The sequence below is a fragment of the Ochotona princeps genome, chromosome 4 (assembly GCF_030435755.1).
Source record: "Ochotona princeps isolate mOchPri1 chromosome 4, mOchPri1.hap1, whole genome shotgun sequence".
NCBI lineage: Eukaryota > Metazoa > Chordata > Mammalia > Lagomorpha > Ochotonidae > Ochotona > Ochotona princeps.
Window position 1 is genome coordinate 91,717,431 of NC_080835.1, and position 23,729 is coordinate 91,741,159.

The 23,729-nt window shown below is 56.5% G+C and overlaps 1 protein-coding gene across 2 annotated transcripts; it reads right to left on the bottom strand.

Moving 5' to 3' along the window:
* Positions 1–754: 754 nt before the first annotated feature.
* TRIM29 (tripartite motif containing 29) lies at positions 755–23,729 on the bottom strand. 2 transcript variants are annotated; one of them, XM_004584992.2, is made up of 9 exons: positions 22,760–23,729; positions 15,411–15,506; positions 14,404–14,637; positions 13,221–13,419; positions 10,731–10,832; positions 8,245–8,337; positions 5,852–5,947; positions 3,209–3,285; positions 755–874 (listed from the first exon to the last, which is right to left on the bottom strand). In XM_004584992.2, exons 1-9 carry the CDS (start codon positions 23,567–23,569, stop codon positions 809–811), a joined length of 1,773 nt encoding a protein of 590 aa, XP_004585049.1. In that variant the 5' UTR covers positions 23,570–23,729; the 3' UTR covers positions 755–808. The 2 variants fall into 2 exon arrangements, with proteins under 2 accessions (XP_004585049.1, XP_058518518.1); XM_058662535.1 differs by having other exon boundaries at positions 8,242–8,337.

Consider the following 23,729-nt stretch of genomic DNA (forward strand, 5'->3'; position numbering starts at 1 on the left):
CAGGCCCTGGTCCCAGGACACAGAGGAAGAAGCTCCTTGACAGGGGCACAGAGTGAAAGGCACCCTTACCAGCAGCTCCAGCTGTTAGCAGCTCAGCCCGTACATGCTCCATGGCCAGGAAGAAGGGTAGCTCATGAACCTGATGGAATTCTAACGGGGAACAGGGTGAGGGGGTCAGGCAGCTGAGCAGCAGCTGTCCAGGCCTGGGCCACACCTCGTGGAGGTACCTGTTTATGCTGTGGTCATATTGTCCGGCAACCAGGAGAGCCCTATCTCTGGGGACCACGGACTCACGGGGACAGCTTCCCCACTGGGGTAGCCTAGTCCTACAAGGTTGTGCCTGGCTTGGCCTTGGTAGGCAGGACCCACGAGAACACATCCAGCCAGTATTTTCCTGATGGCACTAGGGCACCAGGAAGAAGCATGTGGGTTCATAGGGGCTGGGAGCTGGGCAGCTACTGACCACACTGGGGAAGGAAGGGCCTTAGAGAAGGGTAATCCACAGGCCTAGGGCAGCACGGGCAGGCTGAGACCATGTGGGCCCAGAAGCCCCCGGTCCTTCCCTCCAAGATGGGTTGGCTGTGGGCACAGGAACAAGGGCAGTCATTGACGCCAGCAAGCAGGAGAGGGGCCTGGATGGGGCACGGCCAGTGTGGAAGGGGAGCCCAGGATGCCCGGAGAGGATGGGGGTTGGGGAGGAGTGGACTGGCTCCCTCCCTCCCAGATGAGCGCAGCAGCAGCACAGCAGTGGAGAAGCAGGAAGGGCAGCAGCGGCAGGCAGTGCTTCGTGCCTTCTTCTGCCCAGCACTCAGGGCGCCTCATTGGAGCCCATCCCGTTGCCTTTGTTGACGTAGAAGGGCCGGTGGTAGTGAGACTGTAAGATGGGGTGAGGGAAGGAGAGTGGTTAGGGAGACCGAGAAAGGCCATGCCTCCTGTCCTAACCTCCCCCAAGGAGACAGCAATGGTGCAAACCCCAGCACTTCCATGTGTACCCCCTCCAAGACCCACCTATCCTGTGACCGAGATCACGGAAGGGGCATGATGCTATCAGAACCTCCACATTCAAATCCAAATGCCAGTTCCTTCTTCCCGAAGGGCAGCATCCGACCACCCACACACTGCCTCCGAGATGCAGGGAAGCCAGCCTGTGCGGGCCATGGCTGCAGTCACCCGCCACTCTCTCTGCAGCAGCTCATGGCACCATGTGCACGGCTCGCTGCTTGCATGGATGGGCTCATTTAATTTTTACGACCATCCAATTAAGTGGGCAACTATGATCATATCTATTTTATAGCTGAGCAAACCGAGGCACAAAGAGGTAAGGCAACTTGCCCAAACTCAGAGAGGGATCCGCGCCCCGGCAGTCTGGCTATGCAGCATGCGTACATGCACACGCATACACACACACGTGAGCACACATATACATGCACACATGCATTCGCATACACCCCAGCCTGGATGGTGCTTTGTGCACAAGGGCTCCCACATGGCCATCTGCATGATTCCCCCGGCAAGGGCTACAGAGGCGACAGGGTACCCCAGCCTGACACAGACCTGCCTCCTGGTCAGTATTCAGGGAGCATCCCCAGGGACACGCCCAGTGGCCCACTCACAGTCACGCTGTCTAGCTGTCCATGCCGAAGGGCCCATTTTAGGGGTTCCTTGCCCATGTGAGCACCTCTGCCCCCTAGAGGGGCTCAGGAGACAATCTGTCCTGGGTTGGGAACACTGATTTCAATGCAGGAAACCCCACCCCGTGACCTCAGCCCCAGCTCAGCCCCTGCTCCGGGCCCTATCTGCCCAGGAACAGGAGACTCCCGGTCAGTAACACGCACTGTGCAGGACTCAGGAGCAGTTCAGTGTCCTCAGCTCAAACCTTCGTCAGCCCCCCGCTAAACACAAGAAAGAGCTGAGGCCCAGGGAGGACATGGCATAAACAAAGTCACCCAGGTCAGCCACAATTCAGGATGCAGGGACCTGGAAGTGACTGGAGCCCCTGGTGGACAGCATGGACTACGGGTAGGTAGATGGCTCTGCATACGGAGCGCTAGGAGCAGAAATGAGCAGGACCGAGGTCCATGGTGCCTCCCCCAGCCCCGTCCCCAGCTCAGAGGAAAGTTCAAGGACTATGAAATCAGCCAGGCCGTCTGCTTCATGTCATGGTGGGTAAACTGAGGCACAGGGAAAGCATAACCAGTTGGTGAGATGGCTGAGCCCGCAGCCAGGGCTGGGTGCAGGACACCACAGCCCCACCCCATGAGGGCGGCATGTGACAGCGATGAGCCCTCCACGGGGACCCAAGCCCGGGGGGCTGGGGGAGGGAGGGGCAGGACTGTATCAGGCAACAAAAGCCTCCTTTCTCTCCCCATATCTGCCTTTTGCAGTCTTCTTGTTGCAATGCCCATGGGCCCAGCTCCAAATTACACACCCGCTCACTCAGCCGCTGTGGCCAGACAACTAAAGATCCTCTCTAATGACATCAGCCCCTGCCACTATTTGTGGTCAAGAGCCAATCAGCTCCCCGTGCTCTGAGCTCCACATGCAAAGGCAGCTGAGCCAGAGCTCCAGCGCAAGCCCCAGGGCCTTCATGCCACTGCCCGTGCCAGCCTCTCCCATAGGCTTTCAGGGGAGACACATTCAGGGAGACAGAGGTGACCGTGTGAATGACAGGCCCTGCCAACTGAGGCCTGGGCAAGGCATTGGATCACCTTGTCTCAGCATCTACATTCAAAGAGTCCCAAAACGGGACTCACCCTGAGCCAATAGCCAGTAGGTATCCTGGACCCCATCTCTAGGCTGCTTCATCACGCTGCTCCTCTGGTGCCTTTAAGGCAATACAGAAGGAGCCCTGAAGATCCCATCCTGATTTCCCAGCACGGCCCCAGGGAACCTGTACCCCGGAGTGAGCATCTTACAGTCCCCAAGCTCCTTGAGGTCCTGCACCAAGCGCAAGCCCAATAAGAAGCCAGGGCTGCCCATCCTACAGATTAGCAAACAGTGTATGCTTAGCCAGTTTCCCTGCCATCAGCCCTGGGACCCTGCTATACTTTGCTGTGTGCTGGTGTTCAGGCTGCTGCCCCCTCCTCCTCCACTCCATGGCCCAGAGGATCACCCTGCTCCCACAAGCCCTGGGGACAAGAAGCCCAGCTGTCCTAAGCGATGGCCCCTCTGGTGCCCTGGCAGACTCCTCTGGCAGCGTCTTACTTACCAGCAGAGTTGGCTTGCCAGATTTCCAAGTCTGCGGCTGAGCCTTAGGGACCTGGCTGCGGATGACTGAGGGATAGCCTAGAAGACAAGAAGCTGCAGTCAGAGGGAATGCTGGGTGAGAGTTGGGGGAACCTCTCCCCAACATCCCCCAGCCAAGGGTTGCAGCTGGACAGCTGCTGTATCCAAAGGAACCCTTAAGCGTCACCCAGCCCATGACCAAATGCAGCCGCCTGAAAAGATGGGCAGCAGACCATGTGCACTTGAAATCATCCCCCCATCCACCCACACACTCACACGCCAGCTGATGAAGGGAGGAGGCAGCCAAGCAGACATCAGGAGGACCCGCTGGCCAGGTGCACAGCGCCAGACAGCAGGGGAGCATCACCCCCAAAGCCAGCATCCTGCCACCCACCCAGAGACTCACACCATGGCCCCATCTCTCCCTGGGGGCCCCACAGAGCCACTTCCTAAGCAATAGCTGCCAGGATGGCAGCCAGAGGAGCTCCTTCTGACTGCCCCACACTGGGTGCAGGGTGCTTCCCACTGGCCGAGCCTCCTTGAGCCGTCAACCCTGTGCTGGGAACTTGGGGACTTCACATGTGGCTGCTTGGGTAACTGCCCCTTCCCTGCCCACCACTGTTTCTGTGGGCTCAGAAGTTGGCCCGTGTTGCCAAGCTTGCCATCAGAATTGAAGGATACTAGAGACATCTGCTCCTTCTACCTAGCTCTGCTACCTCTCCCTACCCCACCCCATTTCACCAAGGGAGACTGAGGTTCAGAGAGGGGCAGGGATGTGCCAGTAGGGCTGCAGCCCTGGTTAGGGCAGCAAGTCCAAGGGCAGGTGATGATCTCTGGCAGTGACCCAGGCTATGACTGCCCAGCCCCTTGCCTTCAAGAGCAGAGAAATCTGGCACCCACTATCTGCCTGCAGGGACAGATCCAGCTGCCTAGAAAGACATGGACAGTGAGCTGGGTGCTGAGCAACTCAGAAATTCAGCACAGTCTGCCCTGGGAAAGCCCCGTCCTAATCTGCTATGCAAACCAGAATAAGCAGGTCAGGCCTGGAACCCATCCACAACCCTGCCAAGCTGGTCAGCCAAGCCAGTCCTTTTCCCACTGTGAGGACACCCCTTGGAGAGAGGATTGCACAGGTCCCAAGTGGAGACCGGGAGAAGAGAACATGGGGGCCTCGGCTCTCAGGTCCAGAAATAAAATCCTGGCTATGCTAGGCACAGGGCGGGTGAGGACGGCTTCTGTGAGGAGGGTCGCCCAGTTGTGTGCAGCAGGCAGAAGTCCAGACAGAGTGAGCTGGGAATGGCAAGTCGGGGCATGCATGAGGGGCACCAAGACACCTCAAAGTGGCCCTCAGCCCGGGATGTGCCACCTGCCCCACTGTGGGAGAGCCAAAGGAATGGATGGGGAAAATGGGCAGGTACCGGGATCGTTTTTAAACAGCCCACTGCGCTCCAGCGATTTGGAAAGCTGTGCAGTGGCCTTGCCCAGGGTGGTGAACTGATAGGGGTTTTTCCCAGTGCCTGCTGGGAGAGAGAGAGGCATTAGCTGCACGGCTGGTACAGGAGGGGCCGAGGAGACCCATCCCTCACTCTTGGGTGCTGTTGCTCGCCATTCTGCAGCCCAGGTGCTGGCCTGGATCAAGCATCCCTTGGCACACTGTCTATCCTGGCTGCTGGAGGGGCACAGGCAGGGTTGGTTCTCTCTATGCACACAGCCAGTCCCTCTCCAGATTCTTCTGCCCCCCCACCCCAGCCACCCCGCATTCCAGGGCCTTCCCAGTCAGCCTGATAAACTCAAGGTGAGAAAAGGTGCCTCCTCCCAGCTTCTTCCCCAAGGCCAAGTGCATTTGACAAGAGACTCCTTAGAGACATCTACACGGGCTTCTAGGGACCCAAGCACTCCAGGTCACACTCAAAGGTGGCCACCAAGTTCCCTGCCAGGTGGCTTTGGCCCAGGCTTTCTAGGGCAGCGGGGGGCAGGATAGGGAGAGGCATCTGTTGAAAGCCACACCAGCCATGATACAACCAGAGCTCCCTAGACCCAGCTGGGACCTGCCCCGGGTCCCACAGACTGGAACTGTTCTATTTGTGTCCCCTTCTCTTTCACCTTTCTGGTGGCCCCAAGCTCCTGCCCAGAGGGAGCCCTGCCTAAAAGGGGCAGCTGAGTGATGAAACTGCCTATGGAGGGAAGGCGCTATTGGGGAGGGGAGGGGAGGGACAGCTGTCTGTCTCTTCCCCGTCCCTCCCCCAGGCCCCACCAGGACTGCGGAGCCTCTCCTCCAGCCAGGCATCTTGGGTGCCAAAGGGAAGCCAAGGTTCCTCCCACCAAGGCCCACTGCCACCGGGGCAGTACAAAGGGAGGGACCCTACAGTGGGAGGAGCTGGGAGGTGGGGAATGGGGAGCCAAGGGCCTGGTGGTCCCCTCCAGTCACCATGTATGATGACCCCTGAGAGATGCAGATGTGGTTCAGCCAACCCTTCTATGGCCAAGACCAAGATGGCAGCCACTCCCCTGGTTCTCAGGCCAGGGTTAGCTGCTCTGCAAAGACCAGAGGGCACAGAGCAAGGTGAGTGGGTGTGAACGCGGTGGCAGCAGGGGCAGGGGGGGATCCAGAGGAAGGAAGGCTCACCTTTCAGGGAGAAGGAGGAGCTGCCTTGGACAGCGGGCAGGTCATCAGAGCTCTGCACAGTGGACGAGTATTCCCAGACACGGGAGGTATAGTTACCTGGTGGGAAAAGCAAGGAGTGGGGCATTGGACCATGGCAACCAGGCATGGGGGAGGGAGGACGGGAGCCAGGCATGGCCAGTCCTGGATGAACCACCCCCCCAACCCAAGCCAGTATGTCTCCCTGCTCCTTCCTGATATTAAAGTTCTTTCTCTCTAAACTCAAAGTGCAGCCATGTCTTTGACCAACCCAGAGGCCATGATCCTGCAGAATAAGGGCATTCCTAAGGCACCCCACATGTCCTTCCTAAGCCACTGCCTGCCCCCTCTGTCCCCTCCACTTCCTGACCTGCATAACAGTACCCCCAACAGGCTTGCCAGCTGGGGCCTCTCACACTGCAGCTTCTCTTGCCCCAGGCCTGTGCCCAGGCTGGGGCCTCTGCCTGGGACAATGCACCTGCTCCTCACCCTTAGCAAATCCTCACAGTGGGTCTTCCCGCACATCACCCTGAATCCCCTGCCCTGGGCTTCAAGTGTATGTTCAGTTGCCTGTCCCCTGCCAGCATCTCATCCAGTGGCTGGCTTATAGCCTGGTTGTTAGACACTGCCCTTGTGTGGGTGAGAGAGGAATGCTACCATCCCACAACCTGGGGACAGGGCAAGCTCACGAAGCTCCTGAAACCCTGCCTGGCAGGTGCACAGGTAAATGAGCATCTGGATGCACACATGTCCCTGGAGTTGAAAGGACGAGGCAGTGAGGAAGGTAGAAGGAACAGCAGGGGCCTTGGGGCTGGGGTCTATCAGAAATACTATGGAGGACAAGCCCTTATCCAAAACGCCCAGCAGGCCAGGGTGAAGCCTACTCCACAGTGAGCAGCACTTACCAGTGGTCACGGCTGCCTACAGGGAGGGAAGAGGTGGCAGTTGGGTTTCCATAGGTCCTTCAAGAGCAGGGCCTTGCACAAACAGATTCTCTCAGTAATCCCAGAGGCTGGAGTTCTGGCTCTTTTGGTCCCTCTCAGGGACCTCCTGGGTTGCATCTGCTCATGCAGAGAGAGGCCCGGCAATGGCCCTGGATGCTGTCTGACCACTCTCGTCTCCCTGGACTCTGAGGAACTTTGGCACCTCCCTCCTTGAACACCTATGACTGCCCAGACAGAACCAGGGTTCATATACTCCTCAGTATACTGGGCAAAGTGAGCCCCTGCCCTTGGCAGCTGCCCCTGGGGAAGCCATGTCTCTACCCCCTATCTCACCTCTTCAGGGCCACAGGTGTCATGCCTAGCTTCCATAACAGCAATACCACCTGAAACCCCTACCGCGCCTTCCTTCCCATGCACTCTAAGCTGTCAAATCTGAGCTACTGAAGGCAGAAGTTCACAACCTGGCAGAGACCCTCTGTGGGTACTCCCACCCTGACCCTGGCTGGTCAGGTCACCATGCCTACCTCACCCCAGAGTGGACGTTTACCACAAGGGTCCCCCTACATCCTTCAAGGATGAGAAGCACCATGGGGAAAACGTGGGGATTCCTGAGATAACTAAAAATGGGTCTGATTTTCTTAAAGTGTGCATATGTGTCCTCAGGTTGGGGTGTTTGTGTTCACGGTGGCCCAGCTGTCCCACCCCTGAGCATATACCCAAAGGAAGTAAGAACCTGCAATCCTGTGCCTATCGGACAATGAAAAGACATAGAAACAACTTAGATGTCCATCGACTGATGAGCAAATAACACACACACACACACATTTGCTTGATGAAATATGACTAAACCATAAAAAGGAATGAAACCTGACACTTGCAACAAAATCAATGGAATTGGAGGTCATAATGCTAAGTGGAAGAAGCCATAGTGTAAAAACTGTGTGGCTGCTGTGTTATTTAGCATGTCGTTGTAAACAATGTCCCACTGAATTATACCACATAAGCAACAATGTTCCCTTCTCTTCCACATTAAGATCACTGTCATGAATCTGTCATTTTGTAATGGTCATAACCTTCTTTTTAAGAAAAAACATCATGTGTATGCATTTAGTGTCCACTTATGAAGTGAATATGGCAGATATTAAAAATTGTTTAAACTGGAAAAAAAAAGAGTTGTAGCAGGAAAAAAAAGCAGCACGTAGGACTCAGAGGTTTCCAATGATGCCTACTGAGTGACATCACAGTGTGCACACGCACTCACACACCCATGCACACTTTAAGCTCAGCAGAGTCCTTTCCTATTCCAGCTCCTCACTTTCATTTCCTGCTGAGGTAGCCCAGCACCCTGACCCCAGTCCCATCACTACCTCCCACCTCCTGGACTACCACCTGGTCCCCTGCCCAAGCTTGCGCTGAGAACTGTGTACTCACTACCTTTGGTGCCGTAGAGATTGCTAAAATTCTTCTGGTTGGTCTCCTTGGAGAGGCGGCTGGGCGACGATGGCTGGAAAGAAGTACGAGCCCCACCTGCGGACAGAGAAGGCTCAGCTGTCATTGTAGAACTGTGGATCTGGCTCGGTTCAGAAGCCCAGCCTCCCCTCCTGAGGGCTTGTGCAGAAAGCCTGGCCTGGGCCCGGCACTATGGCCTAGCGGCTAAAGTCCTCGCCTTGAACGCCCCGGGATCCCATATGGGCGCCGGTTCTAATCCCGGCAGCTCCACTTCCCATCCAGCTCCCTGCTTGTGGCCTGGGAAAGCGGTTGAGGACGGCCCAAAGCTTTGGGACCCTGCATCCGCGTGGGAGACCTGGAGGAGGTTCCTGGTTCCCGGCATCGGATCGGCACGCACAGGCCGTTGCGGCTCACTTGGGGAGTGAATCATCGGATGGAAGATCTTCCTCTCTGTCTCTCCTCCTCTCTGCATATCTGACTTTGTAATAAAATAAATAAATCTTTAAAAAAAAAAGAAAGAAAGAAAGAAAGAAAGCCTGGCCCCCAGAGTTCCCAGCTACAGTCATGGGACAAGGGCTCAACAGAAGGGAGCCACTTTTCCTCCAATCAGACACTATGGACAACCACACCGAGGGCATGAAGGAACCCCTGTGTAGCCTCCTACCAAGGGGGCTGGGCAAGCCAGCACACCCCCGCCTGAGCCAGCCCCTGTATGAGTAGGAGCCCAGAAGCTGGGCAATGAGGAGCTAGGGACACGGAAGAGGTTGTGGCAGTGTGGGAACAGAACCAGCAGTGAACATCCCCCTGGCTGCCTGGTGCCAGAACGGGGCAGAAACTGAGCCCCAGGGACAGGGACTGGTCTCCCACAAGGGGCTCCTTCCTCCCCCCATCCCACAACAGCCTGGCTGGCCTTGCTCTCCTGCTGTCCTTGGCCCTCCTTTTGCCTCTACCCTAACCCCCTTTCAGTCTCCACCACCCTTCCCCAACCCCAGAGCAGAGCCCTACCTAACCAACCTGCTCCTTCCACCCAAATGTCACAGACTAGCTCAAGACACAAGAGAGGGGAGGGCTGCCAGCCCTGAAGGCCACTGTACCCCCTCTACAACAGGAAAACTGGGTCTAGAGGTAGCAGTGACCAGTCTCTCTCAGGAGTCCCAGGCTCTAGACTCCTGGGTCATCACCTGGGCAGGGAGTGCGTGTCCCTCCTCCTCCTGGCCATCTACAGGCAGTAAAAAGAAGCCGGCCAGGGCTACATTAAAACTGATCTGGAGGGCCCGGCGGCGTGGCCTAGCGGCTAGAGTCCTCGCCTTGAAAGCCCTGGGATCCCATATGGGCGCCGGTTCTAATCCCGGCAGCTCCACTTCCCATCCAGCTCCCTGCTTGTGGCCTGGGAAAGCGGTTGAGGACGGCCCAATGCATTGGGACACTGCACCCGCGTGGGAGACCCGGAAGAGGTTCCAGGTTCCCGGCTTCGGATCGGCTCGCATCAGCCCGTTGCGGCTCACTTGGGGAGTGAATCATCGGACGGAAGATCTTCCTCTCTGTCTCTCCTCTGTGTATATCTGGCTGTAATAAAATGAATAAATCTTTAAAAAAAAAAAAACTGATCTGGAGACAGAGAGAAAGAGAAGGCTGGGCGCAGCTGCCCAGCATCTCATAGAACCAGTCCACAGGGGCAGCAGCCCCAGGCAGGGCGAGGGGCGGGGTCAGAGGCTGGGCCCACACCCGGAATGTTGGAGCAGGTGTCGTTTTCAGGCTGGGTGGGGCAGGAGAGGTTCTCTGAATTCATGTCTGCAAATCCCCCCACACGCTGCCTTGCATGAGTGGCTGATATGTGAATTACTGATTGGAGCCCTGACCTGTCCCCTGCTTACCTTGGGTGCCTTTCCACGTCTCCTTCATCTTGTCCCCACCCTGGTCTCTCTCTCTCTCTCTCACACACACACACACGCACACACACAGTCTCTCTCTCTCTCTCTCTCTCTCTCTCTCTCTCTCTCTCTCTCTCTCTCTCTTTTCATCACAGCACATCCACTCTTCTATAATGGGCATGCTCGTGGCTGGTGGCTGACGGCTGATGTTTGCAGAGGGGCCAGGCTGCCCCCAGGGCAAGGTACTGGGATGGACCAGTATACAGAGGAAGTGCTGGGGACCAGGCTGCATGCTGAGGGCACTGGAAGAGGATCCCCCTCTTCACACCCTGGAGGTACAATGGGCATAAGGTTAAACAGGCACAATCATGGCTCAGGCCTGGCAGAGCCTAGCCCAGGAGACTCCTCTGGAAATAAAGAGGAGCCAAGGTGCGGGCTGGAAGATGGCTTCTGAGGGGCTGCCTATGTCAGGGGGCCAGGACACGTGTCATCAAACCAGGGTGCTCGCCACTTGTGCTGTCCAGAACCACACAAGGACTTGCCCAGGCCACCTGGAAGTACAGTCAGCCCACCCAGAAGAACCAGGGGTCTCCTCCTTACCCTTGGGTGTGAGGTACATGGAGTACCTCTTCATGGTGTCTGGCGTACTCCACTCACTCGTGTAGCTGTTTGTGTAATTGTTCATGTAGCGGTGATCCCCACCTGGGAAGGAGAAAAGCTGACTCAGCTGAGGGGCAAGTGCAGAAGAGGAGACATCCCCCAGGTTTGGCAGAATCAACCTACAGCCCATCCTGTGTCCCTGGGAGTGGAGCCAGGGTCTGTAGTGAGTCACATGTACACACCGGCGCACCACCAAGGGGCTAGTCTCTCATGAGCTACAACATGTGTATACAGCAGTTGACAGTTACAAGCTGGTGGCCAAATCCATGTCTCATTTCATCCACGCATCCACCCGGGGCAGGTATGAATGCCTTCATGTGACAGGCCAAGAAACAGGCTCGCCCCATGTCACACACTGACAACTCTGACCCCTGCTTCCTGGCTACGTTCCAACCTCTAGTGGGGAGATGAGTCCCCGCATTGCTTTTGGGACCCAGTAGCTGAGCGGAGGCAGGTGCTTCCGGGACCCTCACACCTGGGCAAACTCACCTCAGTAACTGATACCCCGTCCACTCTTCACCCACTATTTCCCCATCTTCTGCTTACTCTGTCCTGCCATCTCCTCTCTTCTGAGCGAGAGGAGGAAGGAGCAACTCAGACCCTCATGCTTCAGTCCCACCTCCTGAGCCTAGTGGGATCCAGGCTTTCAGCAGACATTCCACAAAGGAAACAGACCCTCCTGGGTACCAGGCCAGCCCTCTCCCTAGGTGAGCCCCGATGTAGGTGGCTTCCTTGCCTCTGGGCCTATGAGGGTGGGAAAGAGCCTGTGGGTCAGGTGGGCCGATGGGCATCAGGGGAGTGGACACCTACGCCCAGATGTGACTCACCAGCTACCCGTCTCCTTGCCTCCTACAGCTGACATCCTCCCAAAAACAGAGTGGCAGTGACACACACACAAAGCATAGATGCCAAAGAGCCTCCCCAGCAGCCCCAGGCACAGGTGCAGGGCCACTGAGTCAGCAACGCCCATCCCTGCTCTTGGCCACAGTCTTGCTGTACATCTTACCCAGGAGACAGGGCCACACCTGCACACAGGTCACAGCCAGCACTATGGGGACACTGAATTGCAACAAGCAGCAGCTGGGGAGCTGGAGAAATTCCTGACAGGCTCACAGGCCACCTGCCCCAGTCACAGTTCTCCTGCTAGGTCTGCAACCTCCCAGCTGCCTTGACCAAAGCAACAGGGCTATGCAGCCAGATCTGTGTCCCGGGACCCATGATCCTCACACCCATCAGTGCTCCAGTGCAGCGGGAGGAGGCAGTAGTGCCACCAGTCACAGAACAGCGGCTCCCTCGCTGAGAAGGCACAGCTGACTGAAGAGCAGAGAGTGAGCCGGGCACTCCCTCCTGTCTAGCTGTGTGTACTCTCCGAAAAAATGCAAAGCAGCTTCCTCCAGACTCAGCCTTCTCATCTGTAAAGTGCCATGCACCCCACAGGGTTGATGCAGCCGTGTGAGCCAAGAGCTAAGCTCAGCGCCCGGCATGCAGGGAGGGTCCATCACCGTCAGCCATCACTGTCAGCACCACAACCATTGCAATTGTCATTAGGAAGCAGATGCCAGATCCAAGTGCCATTGAAAGCCCAATGATTGTCTTGCTGGAATGGCTTATCTGTCCTCAGCTGTGATGGAATGTTCCCTTCATTTCACAGGGACACTGTGTGACAGTGCCCTCACCAAGATACAAAGGCACTTTGGGAAACAGGAACCTCTCGAAGACCCTTTTCTTCTGCGCACTCCCACCCCTCGTCCCCAAGGACTCCTGAGTCCCACATGGACACCCGACCTGTGTTCTTTCCTTAGAGGTGTTCATGGCTATCCATTCAGGCCCGATGCTGAGCCAGAGCCATGGGGTGTGGCCTGGGGGTTAAGTGCCCAGGCTGCAGGCCCTGCAGAGGCAGGGAGGGGAAGAACCTCATACGCTGTTTCTCAGAACATTAGTCAGCTGACTTCTTCAGGAACAGCATGACTCAGCAGAGAAACTGACCTAAGGGGAGCTGCTGAGTCAGACATGCTGTGTCCCAGACATGCTGTGTCTCACTGTCCCCAGCCCAGGCCAGCAGGCCAAGTCTACCCTATACTGCCCAGCCATGGAGACAGGCTCATTCTTCTTGCAAGCCTACTCTAGGTCATGACAACTGTAGTATGCAAAGTCACTGGTTGGGACTCTGGCCCAGGCAAGTAGCAACTTCCATGCAGTTGCTGGGCTGGGCCCCATAATTGCAAAGGGATTTGAAGAGAACCCACCCTGAGCCCAGGAAGAGGGCATTCCTACAGTCAGCTCCCAAATGTGAGGCCCCCCTAAAGCTGCAGCATACCCATGGCAAAAATGCAACAGAGAACTAGAATCCCGATTCTGGCATGTGAACCTGCACAGGCACAAGGATGTGCTCTGAGAAAGATCCATAGCTGTGCTCAAGAGGGGACCTACCATTCTCCATATGGTTCCTCTCAATGAAGTTACGGCTCAGGTCGGCTTTGCACATCTTCTCCACATGACGCATGCACACATTGAGCAGGTCGTCCTTGCAATTGCCAAGTGACTGGCCCAGGCCCTCCCCCTCCAGCAGGACATGGTAGGTGGGTAGCGGCGGGGGCAGGGAATAATTGCTCATCAAATCACCAAATTCCTACCAAGAAAGTAAAGAAGTCATTGACATGCAAGGTCTCTCTGTAGCTCTGGGGATGTTTCTGTAAGAGAGGCTCAGTGCTGGGACCCACAGGAGCTGGCCTCAGATGTCTACCAGCCCTGTGTGCCCTCCTTCTTCTGTGCAATGGGAACGTTTCGTCAGAATTCACATGCTGGGTGCCCATCATCCCCAAAGGCACTCAGCTTCTAGAGTGTGACTCCATGATTCCCATGGAGTGTAGTGTGCCCACCTTCCAGGGCCTTGTGAGAGTGACATAGGTGAGGAATGGCAAGGAAATGCTGACCGTTTCCACAGTATTCTGGCTCCGCCACGAGTGCAGCCCCTCCACTTCTCACTTCCTTTTTGCCTCACTAGAGAATCCCCACTCCTTCTCACACCCTAAACATCAAACTTTACCTCCTGCACAAAGCCACCCTGAGATTACTCCAGCCTGCTGGCCTCTCTCTGAGGTGCCCAGGGACTTATCTTCTGAGCCATATGCGTTATCACTTAATTACACCCTTTCCTATATTGTTCTCTAATTGTACAGGTCTTATCAGCTCAGCTGGCTTGCAGCAGCTTGGGGGCAGAACCCATGTCTTCAACCCTCTATTCCCACCGCACCTAATGGAATACTGGGCACCCAATAGTAGCCAAGACACTTTAGCAGGTAGAAGGATGGGTGGATGAATAGACAAACATCAAGATCAGAGATAACAAGCCCCATTCCAATGTTGCTCTCCTCCTACTCAGAGCAGGCATTGCTAATTGATCCCAGAACCTTTTCATGTTGAATCTGGAACTCTGTTAGTGCATATCAGTTGTGGCTGGGACAAGGTGACATTTGTGTGCCATCTTTAGAGTCACTAGCAGGTGATGGAAACAAACAGTGAAGCAAAGAGTTGGAATGCAGTCCTGATGGGTGAGGGTCTAAGCAAGGGATGTAATGGGAGGACAGAGATGAGTGGAGGAAGCGCTCGTCACCTGCAGAAAGAGCACGGAGTCGCTGATGTTGTGCAGCTGCTCCCGGGTCTGCTTGTCTTCATGTAGCACCTTAGCCCTCTCATCCAGCGCGTCCACAATCACTTTCACCTGGTCCACGGCGTCCTGCTCCCGCTGCTCCAGGGCAGCCCTCACTTCCTCCTTCTGCTTCTCCAGTTCCCTCACCAGATCCCGGAAGCTCTGTTCCAGGATGGCCTTCTCATTGGTGGTGAAGCTCTGGGTCCAGAGACAGGGGAAGCAGAAAAGGGGTTCAGTTGGGAAGAAGAGCTCCCCAGAGGTGAGCATCACTGGATTCCCAGTGTGGGTTTTAAGCGCTTCCCCTGCCCCAGCCCACCAAGACCTTTTTGTTTAACCAAGATCCTTAGTCAAGAGCCTCACAGAGCAATGCCCCCCACCCCCTGTGACTGGAGATGGCCAGGTCATCATACAGCCCACCTTTCCTTATCCCTGGGGGCACCTTCCATATGGTGGATTGACACAAGTCATTATTCCACATTTAAGTGATATCCTGTGGGCCCAGACATTGTCCCACGAGTCAGGGTGTCCCCACCAAAACGCCAGCAGAACCAAACACCATTCAGAAGGCGAATTGACTGGCTATCCACGGGGCCAAGGTGGAGTCAATGATTTCAGATTGTGATTTGCAACTACTTGAACCATGGCAGACATTCATCTAGCCATCCTGGCATGCACAGAGGAGACAGAATGTGTGTTTGGTAGCTGGGAAGTCAGGTGGGTAGAGCAGACACTGCAGGACATCAGATGATACCGTGAAGGTAATGATGATTTCCAATGAATTGTTAGGGGACAGGAATGATCCCACCCGGACCAGACTGACATTTGAGAAGGGGAATGAAGATGGGAATGGCCAAAGGGGTGGGAAAAGCCAGGAGAGACCAGTGTTGAGTGTCAGGGTGGACCGAGGCCCACCCTGGGAAAGGTGGAAAGGTGAGCTAACGGTGCTGTGAGAGTCGCCTGGGATGGCACACCTTGATGCGGTCCTTCTCCTTCTGCCACTTCTCAGCTTCATCCTCAATCTCAATGATCTTCATCTGCAGCTGCTCCTTCTGCAGCGAGAGCTCCGTCTGCAGGGAGAGAGCCAGGGTGCAGAAGTAAGGAGAAGAGGAGGAGAAACAATGGACCAGGAGTCCACGCCCTAGCAGGGCTCATTACCCAGCCACTCGGAAATGGCGGACAGACACTACCAGTTGCCAAGGACACAGCTGCTGGTCAGACACCATCTCACTGCCCTCTCAGGCCACTATGACTGGACATTCTAGCCATGACCTTCTAAGGGCTGAACCTTCCTGGCGCCTCCCTGCAGCATGAGCTCAGGGACAAACAGAGATCCTAGACCAAATGGACCCTGGGGGCTTTGGAGATACATAGACAGGGGATCCAGCCCAACCTGGCCCAGCCTGGCCCAGCCTGGCCCAGCCTAGCCCAGCCCAGGGAGTGTCTCATGGCAACAAAGCACACAGCGTTTCTGCTGCATGACGTGGCGCCCGTGTGGCAAGCAGGAGCTGGGTTGCCGCCGGCGTGGACTCCGTCTGGGCAGGCAGTCATAAACCTGTTTATTGAAAAGGGAATGCATTCTGCAGGCTGGGCCAACAGAACTTATACCCAGAGTCTCTTGGAGCCCAGCGGGGGAATGCAGGCTGAGAAGAAGGTGGCTCAGGACCGTCCAGGATGGTGGTCATCCTTGCCCAGGCCCTTCTCTATAAAGCAGCTACATTAGAGACAAAAGAAGACCAAGGAAGTTCAAACTAAACCACTCAGCCAGGCTAAGAGACACCTCTTCTATTGTGCTGGGTTGCTCTCTGGGGTCTCAAAACAGAGGCAGCTTAGAAGACAGGTGGGAGAGCCCCACTTGGTGACAGGAAGATCCAGGCTTCAGGACTGGCATGCCCTCACTACCCCCACTGGGTTTTAAATGCAGAGTTCCAGCCCTTTCTCCAGCCATCTCCTTGGGACACCCATAAGAATGGTCAAGGTGAGGAGGCCACAGGCCCCTAGGAATGTGAGCACCATGAATCAGGGCACAGGGCTCCCCATGCAGCATCTTCTGTGCACTCCACAAGGCCAGAGGGCCCGGGGACACCTACCACAAGCACCCAGGGAAGCAGAGTCAACACCGGCAGTGGGGAAAGCTTGCTTGGGTATCTTGGACATGATGTTTCCATGATGCGGAGAGAGGAGGAAAGGAGCCACAGAGATCCCTAGACAAAGCCTTGATTCCCCAGCCCGCCCAGCTTCTCGTGCTCTGGGCCTGGCCAGGCCATGAGACTCCAGATTGTTCTCAGAGAGCATCTGCCCCACCCACAGTGACCTGGAAAGCCCACGGCATGGAACATGCCATCACCCAGGGAGGATAGAGAGCTGTCAAGAGGAGAGAACAGGGAGCTGAGCATGGGGACTTGGTCTGGCCTTGGGAGAAGGCCAGGCAGAAGAAGCCAATAGCCAATGGGGGCAGAGATGGCAAAGGCAGAGACCGGAGAATCAGACCCCATTGCATGCAAGAGAACAGGCAGTGGAAACTTGACCCTGTACTTTCAGAGGACGTAGAGCCCGGGATCCCCAAATCAGAGGGGGAGCAGATCTGACCATCTCTGAACACCCTGAGAAAGCTCAACCTGGCTGTGGATCTGAGTCTGAGGATTAGACCAGGAGTGTGTATCAGGCACCACCCTCATCCCTGGAGGACATTCCCTGCAGCAGAGGGGTGCTCACCCAACACAAAGATTGAGGAGCTGGCACTTGGGTTTTCTACCCACTTCACACCCCCCAGAACCAGATCTGATGGGAAGAAAAGCAGAGAATCAATGTTCACTTGCTCCTGCCCCCAGACCTGGGCTGGATGCTGGTAAAGCTCTGAGCATGGACAGGGCAGGGTAACGCAGCAGTGCTGTAAAATGAGCTAAGGCGGAGTCCTGATGGGAGCTCACCAAGAACACAGGTTGAGGACTCCAACAGCCACAGCCCAGTAGGCAGGAAACAGGCCTTGCAAGCCCCCTAGCTTCACAGTGTCCCAAGAGCCCTATCAGCACCAATGAGGCAGCAGGAGCACCTGCTGAGGTAGACATGGGTTGGAGCAGAAGCCCCCAGAAATCATCTGACATGGGATGGCACAGACAGAACAGTCATCCTCATTATCTGTGTCATGTCATGCACCTTCCACTTTTGCTCAGAGGAGTGGGCAGGTCAGCGGGCATGGTAAAACAAGGGTGGGAGGTGGGCAGAAACAACCAGGCAAGGTCTTGGTGGAGTGCAGAGGCAAGGAGGCTGGGTGCCATCAGATTGGGACATGGACACAGTGCACACTGTCCCCATGCGGAGGGAAGAACACAGTGTTTAGAGAGGTCAGCAAGGCTGAGACACCCCAGCTTGGATCACCAAGAGCTGAAGACTAGCAGACATAAAGAGGTAGGCTAGGCACCTGCAAATCAGAAAGTTTGGCCACATACTTGAAGCAAACAGGGTGGAGGGGCTATCAGGAGCCATAGCGTCAGGATCAAGGACGGGAAGGGTCTCACCCAGGTGAGCATGGATTTGATGAGCTAGAGAGAAAGAGGAGGTACAAAGGCCAAGGAATGGAGGGGGTAGACAAGGAAACAATGTCCCCAGGGCAGAGAGGTTAGCCCACTTAGAAGTCCCTCGTGTGTAAGAGAGCAGCAGCTGAGTTGAGGTGCACACAGGCCAGCCAGGGGAGTGGGCCCCGCTGCTGACAGGGGAGGAGGGGAGGCAGCTCACTGCCCACGTGAGAAGGCAGAGTGGAGCCGGATTGTCTGGCCCGTGGGCGGGCTGGAGGCTGGAGCCTGCCCCCAGTTTCTGCACAGCATTTAGGAAGTCAGACAGAAGCTGGGAGTGCACCCTACAAGACCAGACTCGCAGGATCTGGCGGGCTCCTAGAAGGAATGAGAGCTGGGGATTTGGGGCAGCTGCCATTATCCTCCTTGGCTCCAGGGTGGGCCCCGTGTCCTTTGTCTGGAAGGCAGGCCTGGATGAACCCTCTGGGGTACACATAGTGTACCCTCAGCTCTGGGCAGCGCTTCCTTTACCGGAAGTAACAGAACATGAGAGGTCTCTGCTGGACTCCCCTGTCACACAGGAAGTGGAGAGGATGGCACCTGGGACTAGAGAGCGTCTGGTATGTGCAGGCATTGTCCTTAACCTGCCCAAGCTCCCCATGCAAGCTTCATGTAGAAACCACAGCGTGGGAAACTCACCAGCCTTGCCATGTGGCTCACTTGCTCACTCCAGGGTAAGCAGATGGCAGAGAGGCCAGACCCAAAATCCAGGCTCCCTTCCTGCTCTATGTCCTTAGGGGCTACTGCAGGGGCCCTGGCTCTGGACTCTCCCTGGCCCATTGAGGTCCCCTTTACTTGGCCTGCCCAGGCTCCCTCTACCCCAAGGCAGGAGTTGAGGGAGGGAGGGTACAGCTGGCTGCTTCTGCCTTTTGCCCTCCCATCTGCCTTCCCTCCCCCCTAGAAGTCCCACTTCCTCCCCCTACACTCCGCTGCCTGATGGGGCCTCCTTCCCACAGCCCCACCCCTGCTCACACCCCTGCCCGACCTCCTCCCACTCTGGCTTCTCCCTTCTCCCAGTCCAGGCCTGTCGCGCAAAGCCTCCTTTGTTCACATCTCCCACACCCCTGCATGCCTGCCTCTTGTTCTCTGCTGCCCGGGCCTGCCCGGCTGAGGGTCCGCCAGCCTTGACAGGCTTCTGGTCCTGGGAGCTGAGGGGCGGCACAGTCTGGCGGGGCTCCAGATCTGGCCAAGGTCTCAGGTGCACTCATGTGCCTGTGCTGTTCCAAGGGAAGAGGCCCTCTGAGCTGCCCCATGGGCCATCAGCTGTGACATTTGCCAAATGAGCCAGTTAATTGCCAAATTTGTACTTTGAGACAAATGGTAATTACCCGGATAAGAATCTGAAATGCTGGATAGATTTCCCCGTTTCCACTAGGGTGTCAAGCAGAAAGGCATCCATCACTCTGCCGGGTCACAGTTCACAACCTAGAGTCTGGCAGGGGCGAGTGGAGGGAGAGGGGGCCTTCACCCTGGCACCCCTGCACCAGCGCTGGGCCATGAAGGGAGTCGCCTCTCCTTAGAATCCCCAAAGGAAGGAGACTCTAAAAGCCACAGACCTCAGCCTCTGACTCCCTGAATAAGAAGCAGCCAGGACAAGGCCTGGGGATCTGCATTTTTGCAGGTTCCAGGACATCCCAGTCTGAGGAATGCTGTGTGACTGATTGCAAGGAGCCCCTTCCAGTCTCCCACTACCACCACCACCACCAGAGGGACAAAGGTGTAGCTAACTAACGTGGTGGAAAGGAATCCGTGCTCTGCCACCCCAGAGGGCCGTAACTCATGTAAATATCTTGGCAGCCTCAAGCCTGTTTCTCCGCCCATAAATTCTGTGCAGTGAGTGCCACCCCAGCAGGTTGCCATCAGGAATGACCGAGCCCACATTCCCTTGGGACCGGCTGTCATCCGCCTGTCAGCCACCCCCATCCTGCCCTGCTTCCTGTCTCAACATCTTGCTTCTCATTTTCCATCAGTTCCCAAACAGCTCAGCCCACCTCTCTCGCCCACCCTGGCCTGGGGTAGATGCTCCGCAGCCTTTAGCCTGACCCAAGTCACTGCTGGCTATTGGGGAGCCAGAAACTGCAGGGCCAAGGACTGCTGGGCCTAGCAGTCTGGCGACTGCTGAAGGCTTGGGCAACACAATAAGAAACGTGGTGCAGTGAGAGAAATGGACAGAGCTTGGTGGCAAGACAGGAGTTGCAGGGAGTGGACAGAGCAGAGACCTAGCACCTGTGTCCCTGGTACATGCTTTCCCCATGCTGCTTGCAATTACCCAGTGCCAGGCAGCTGTCCACATCCCAGCCTGCAGCAGCAGAGGACACTTGGGACACACAGAAGGTAGGGACACTTGGGCCATTTCCAGCTCACCTCCTAGCCCAGTCCAGCCTGTGAGATGCAGAGACCGAAAGGAGGACTGCTTGGGACACTAGGGTAAAATGAATCACGTTCTGGCCCACCGGCAGAGGGACTCAGCACATTGTCACATCCATCGAATGACCTCTGGCTAGCATGACTTTTGCACAGAGCCTGCAAAAGAGCCCCCGCAGCCATGGGTGTCACCTGTGGTTTCAGGTGGCCAAACCCAGACAGGCCTACAGTTACCTCACCCAGGCCCTTCCCCCACAGGCCTGCAGAACAGGTTCTGCACAGGCTGCTTGCCACCAGCCATATGTGGGCTGATGTTTGGGTCCTGCAGGAGATGCTCCTGGATCATGCCAGAATAGGCACACTCCTGCCCCTGGGTCCCTCGACTCACTGCCCCTGCTCAAAAAGTGCCCAGGTCCGAGGGCCAGCGGGGCCGAGCCTGGACAAACAGCTGTGTTCCGGCACAGGTTCCTTGGCCCCACTCTCCAGCAGAGCAGCCATCCTTGACTAAAGCACATGTATCCACAATTCCACCCTTTCAGTGTCCCTTCCCTGAGGCCCTCTCAAACTTGGGACAAGGTGGGGTAAGGTTTGGGGAAGGCTTCTTCCTTCTGAGCCTGGGTCTCTGTCCGCAGGTGGGAGAGGAGACCCACGTGGGGTCCAGCATTCTGTTGCCGGCCATAGGATGTTGACCTAACAGGTGCCTCTACAGAACTGGGCGGAGGTGACCAGTCTTGTTTGTGCGGCTGAGTTCTGCCTCCTGACCTACATCATGAGCCAGCAAGGTTAGGACTGTGTCTGCGAGTCTTGCAGCAGCCCCCGCACCAGAACTTGAACTCAGCATACCAGTGTCCAAGATCCTGCTGTCCCCAGAACCACCCTCTCCAGCTGTTCTTAAGCTTTCTTTCATATCAAATTTGGGGCCAAACCCTGCACAGCAAACAAATCGACAAGAGTGTACCTTGCTTGTGCCTGGGGTCTCTGCCCTCCCAGCATCTCTGCTCCCTTCCTACCTTGAGGCCTCAAAGTCATTTCCAAGAATGCTAGGACTGCCATGGAAAACCATCACTCTGCCCCAACATCTTGGTTTCCTGCCTGGGGAAACTGAGGCTGAGAGAAAGGAAGAGATAGAGTCATAATCCTGAAAGCTACCTAAAGGCAAAAGCCAGAACTTGGACTTGGTCTCATTTTCATAAACCCTATCTGAGCCTCAACCATGTCTTGGCTACAGTCAATGAAGATGTTCTACCCTGGATGTGCTTGGACACCACTAGTGGGCTCCCTAAAGATGGGCATAAAAACCCTGCCTCTTCCTTCTCCTGTGTTGAAGTTTAAAGCCAGGGGTGAGGGCACAGGACAGGGAAGCTGGGGACACCTTTCAGAGCCAAATGCAGCCCCCATCTCTAACTCATCTCTAACTCATCAATGCTGCCCAGGGGCTGGGAGAAAGACAGAGGGAAAGAGTCCCTAGTATCTCCTGGCCAGAAAAGCAGGTAGAGAGGATACTAGACTGTTCCAGCCCAAGGGGTGCAGAAGCTCTAGAGGAAGCTGACTCCCCTGTACTGGCTGCCAGGACACTCTGCCCCCCGAGGGGCTGCCCACAGCGGGAAGCTATGGAGCCGTGAGGGCGAGTGGGCCAGCAACCTGTGGGGCAAGGAGAGGCAGCCACTGTGGGGCCTTTAGCCCGGATCACCAGTCCACAAGCCTGCCCTTGCTCCTGCCCACAGAAATACAGGCATAATCACATGCATGGGACTCATGCAAGTACACTCACACGTCACACAAGCAAACGTCCCCACATGCACATCAACAGCCCTCGCACACGGAGGCACACCCCGCACACACCAGGTCCACACGTGACACACACACACACAGCACTCAGGGCCCAACTGAAGGGAGGACAGTGGGAGACAGGGGGAGTCAACCCACTGCACTGCCCGAGCAAGGTGGCAAAGTCAACCCAGACATCTCATTGCCACCGTCCCCAAACCCTCTCCTTCCAGCATCTTTCCTCGCACCCAAGGAATCAATCCTACTCAGATAGAAATTCTCTCTTAAAAATAAGAGGAGGAGAGTAAGAAACATGCAGAAGGAAGAGGAGGAAGGAAAAGAAGGAGCAAAAAGAATAAAAGGAAGAAGAAGCCGTTTGCAGGCCAGGCAGAGCCCAGGAGTGAATTGTGCTCCTTGAGGTCTCATTCCCTTACTAACGAGCTCATCACACACCCCTGATCAAACCCCAGTCTGAGCTTCTGTTGACCCATCTGAGAAACACCATGCCCTCACCCCGGCCCCAGATCCTGGAAATTGGTTGTGCCTGAAGACACAACTCCAGGAGATCCCAGAGGAGGCGCTCAAGACCCTCTAGATATCCCCCACTCTAGGCAAGTTACCTCCTTCTCAGCCTTGGCCTCCTCCACGGTCACGGTGCTGTGGTTCTTGTGTTCCTGGAACATGCAAAGGTAACAGATGCAAGTCTGGTCGGTTTGGCAGAAGAGCTCCATGGTCTTGCCATGCAGGGGGCACTTGCGGGCCTCAAAGTCCCGGATGGGCTCGAGCAGCGGATGGTCACGGAAGGCGGCACCCTCCAGGTGGGGCTTGAGGTGCAGATCACAGAAGGAGGCCTGGCACACCAGGCAGGACTTGACGGCCTTCTGCTTGTTGCCGATGCAGGAGTCACACAGCACCTCCTCGGAGCCCGCCTTGGAGCGCAAGAGGAGGCCCGCGTCTGTCCTCGGGTAGCTGTTCCTGCGGCCCTCAGCTGGTTCCACGATGGACACTGTGGGCTTGCGGGGCTCCGAGAAGATGGACTTGCGCAGTTCTCCCTTCTCAGCAAAGGTGACAGGCGGCTTCTTGGCAGCGCCCAGCTGCAGGCCAGCGTAGGGAGACCGCCTGCCTTCGGCTGAGTCCATACTGAAGTAGTTAGAGCCCTTGTCGTCCACGGACTCCACAAACTGGATGATGGGCCGGCGCCACTCGGAGCCTGAGAACAGGGCACTCCTGCCTTCCCCGGCTTTCAGGGCGCTGCCGCCCAGGTTCTTGCCCTCGGCCGCCTCCCCACCGTGCCCGTTGGTGGTCTTGGCGTCCTTGCTTTCAGCCTTGGTCCCGTTCTCCAGGCTACCACCGTTGGGGCCTGACGGGCTGCGGGAGTCCCTGGCTTCTGGGGTGGACCCGTTGCTCCTGGAGGCGTCCGCAGCTTCCATCCCGGGGTGCTGGGCTGGTCTGGGTCGAGCTTGCTGGGCTGCAGAGGAGGTGAACTCTGGCGGGCGTCTCAGCAGGGAGTGGGGCAGGCAGCCACAGGACCTGGAGACACACCTGCTGGAGGGGTGGGGGGGAAGGCGGGGAGACCGAGAGGAGGCTAGG

Bases quoted from the DNA above. Each gene is read 5' to 3' on its own strand.
- TRIM29 (XM_058662535.1), bottom strand. From the start codon at position 23,569: ATGGAAGCTGCGGACGCCTCCAGGAGCAACGGGTCCACCCCAGAAGCC. The intron at 10,833-13,220 runs GTAGGTCCCCTC...TCTCCTTCCCAG, and splicing joins GAGGAACCATATGGAGAATG to GTGGGGATCACCGCTACATG. The intron at 8,338-10,730 runs GTAAGGAGGAGA...CTCTGTCCGCAG, and splicing joins CATGTACCTCACACCCAAGG to GTGGGGCTCGTACTTCTTTC.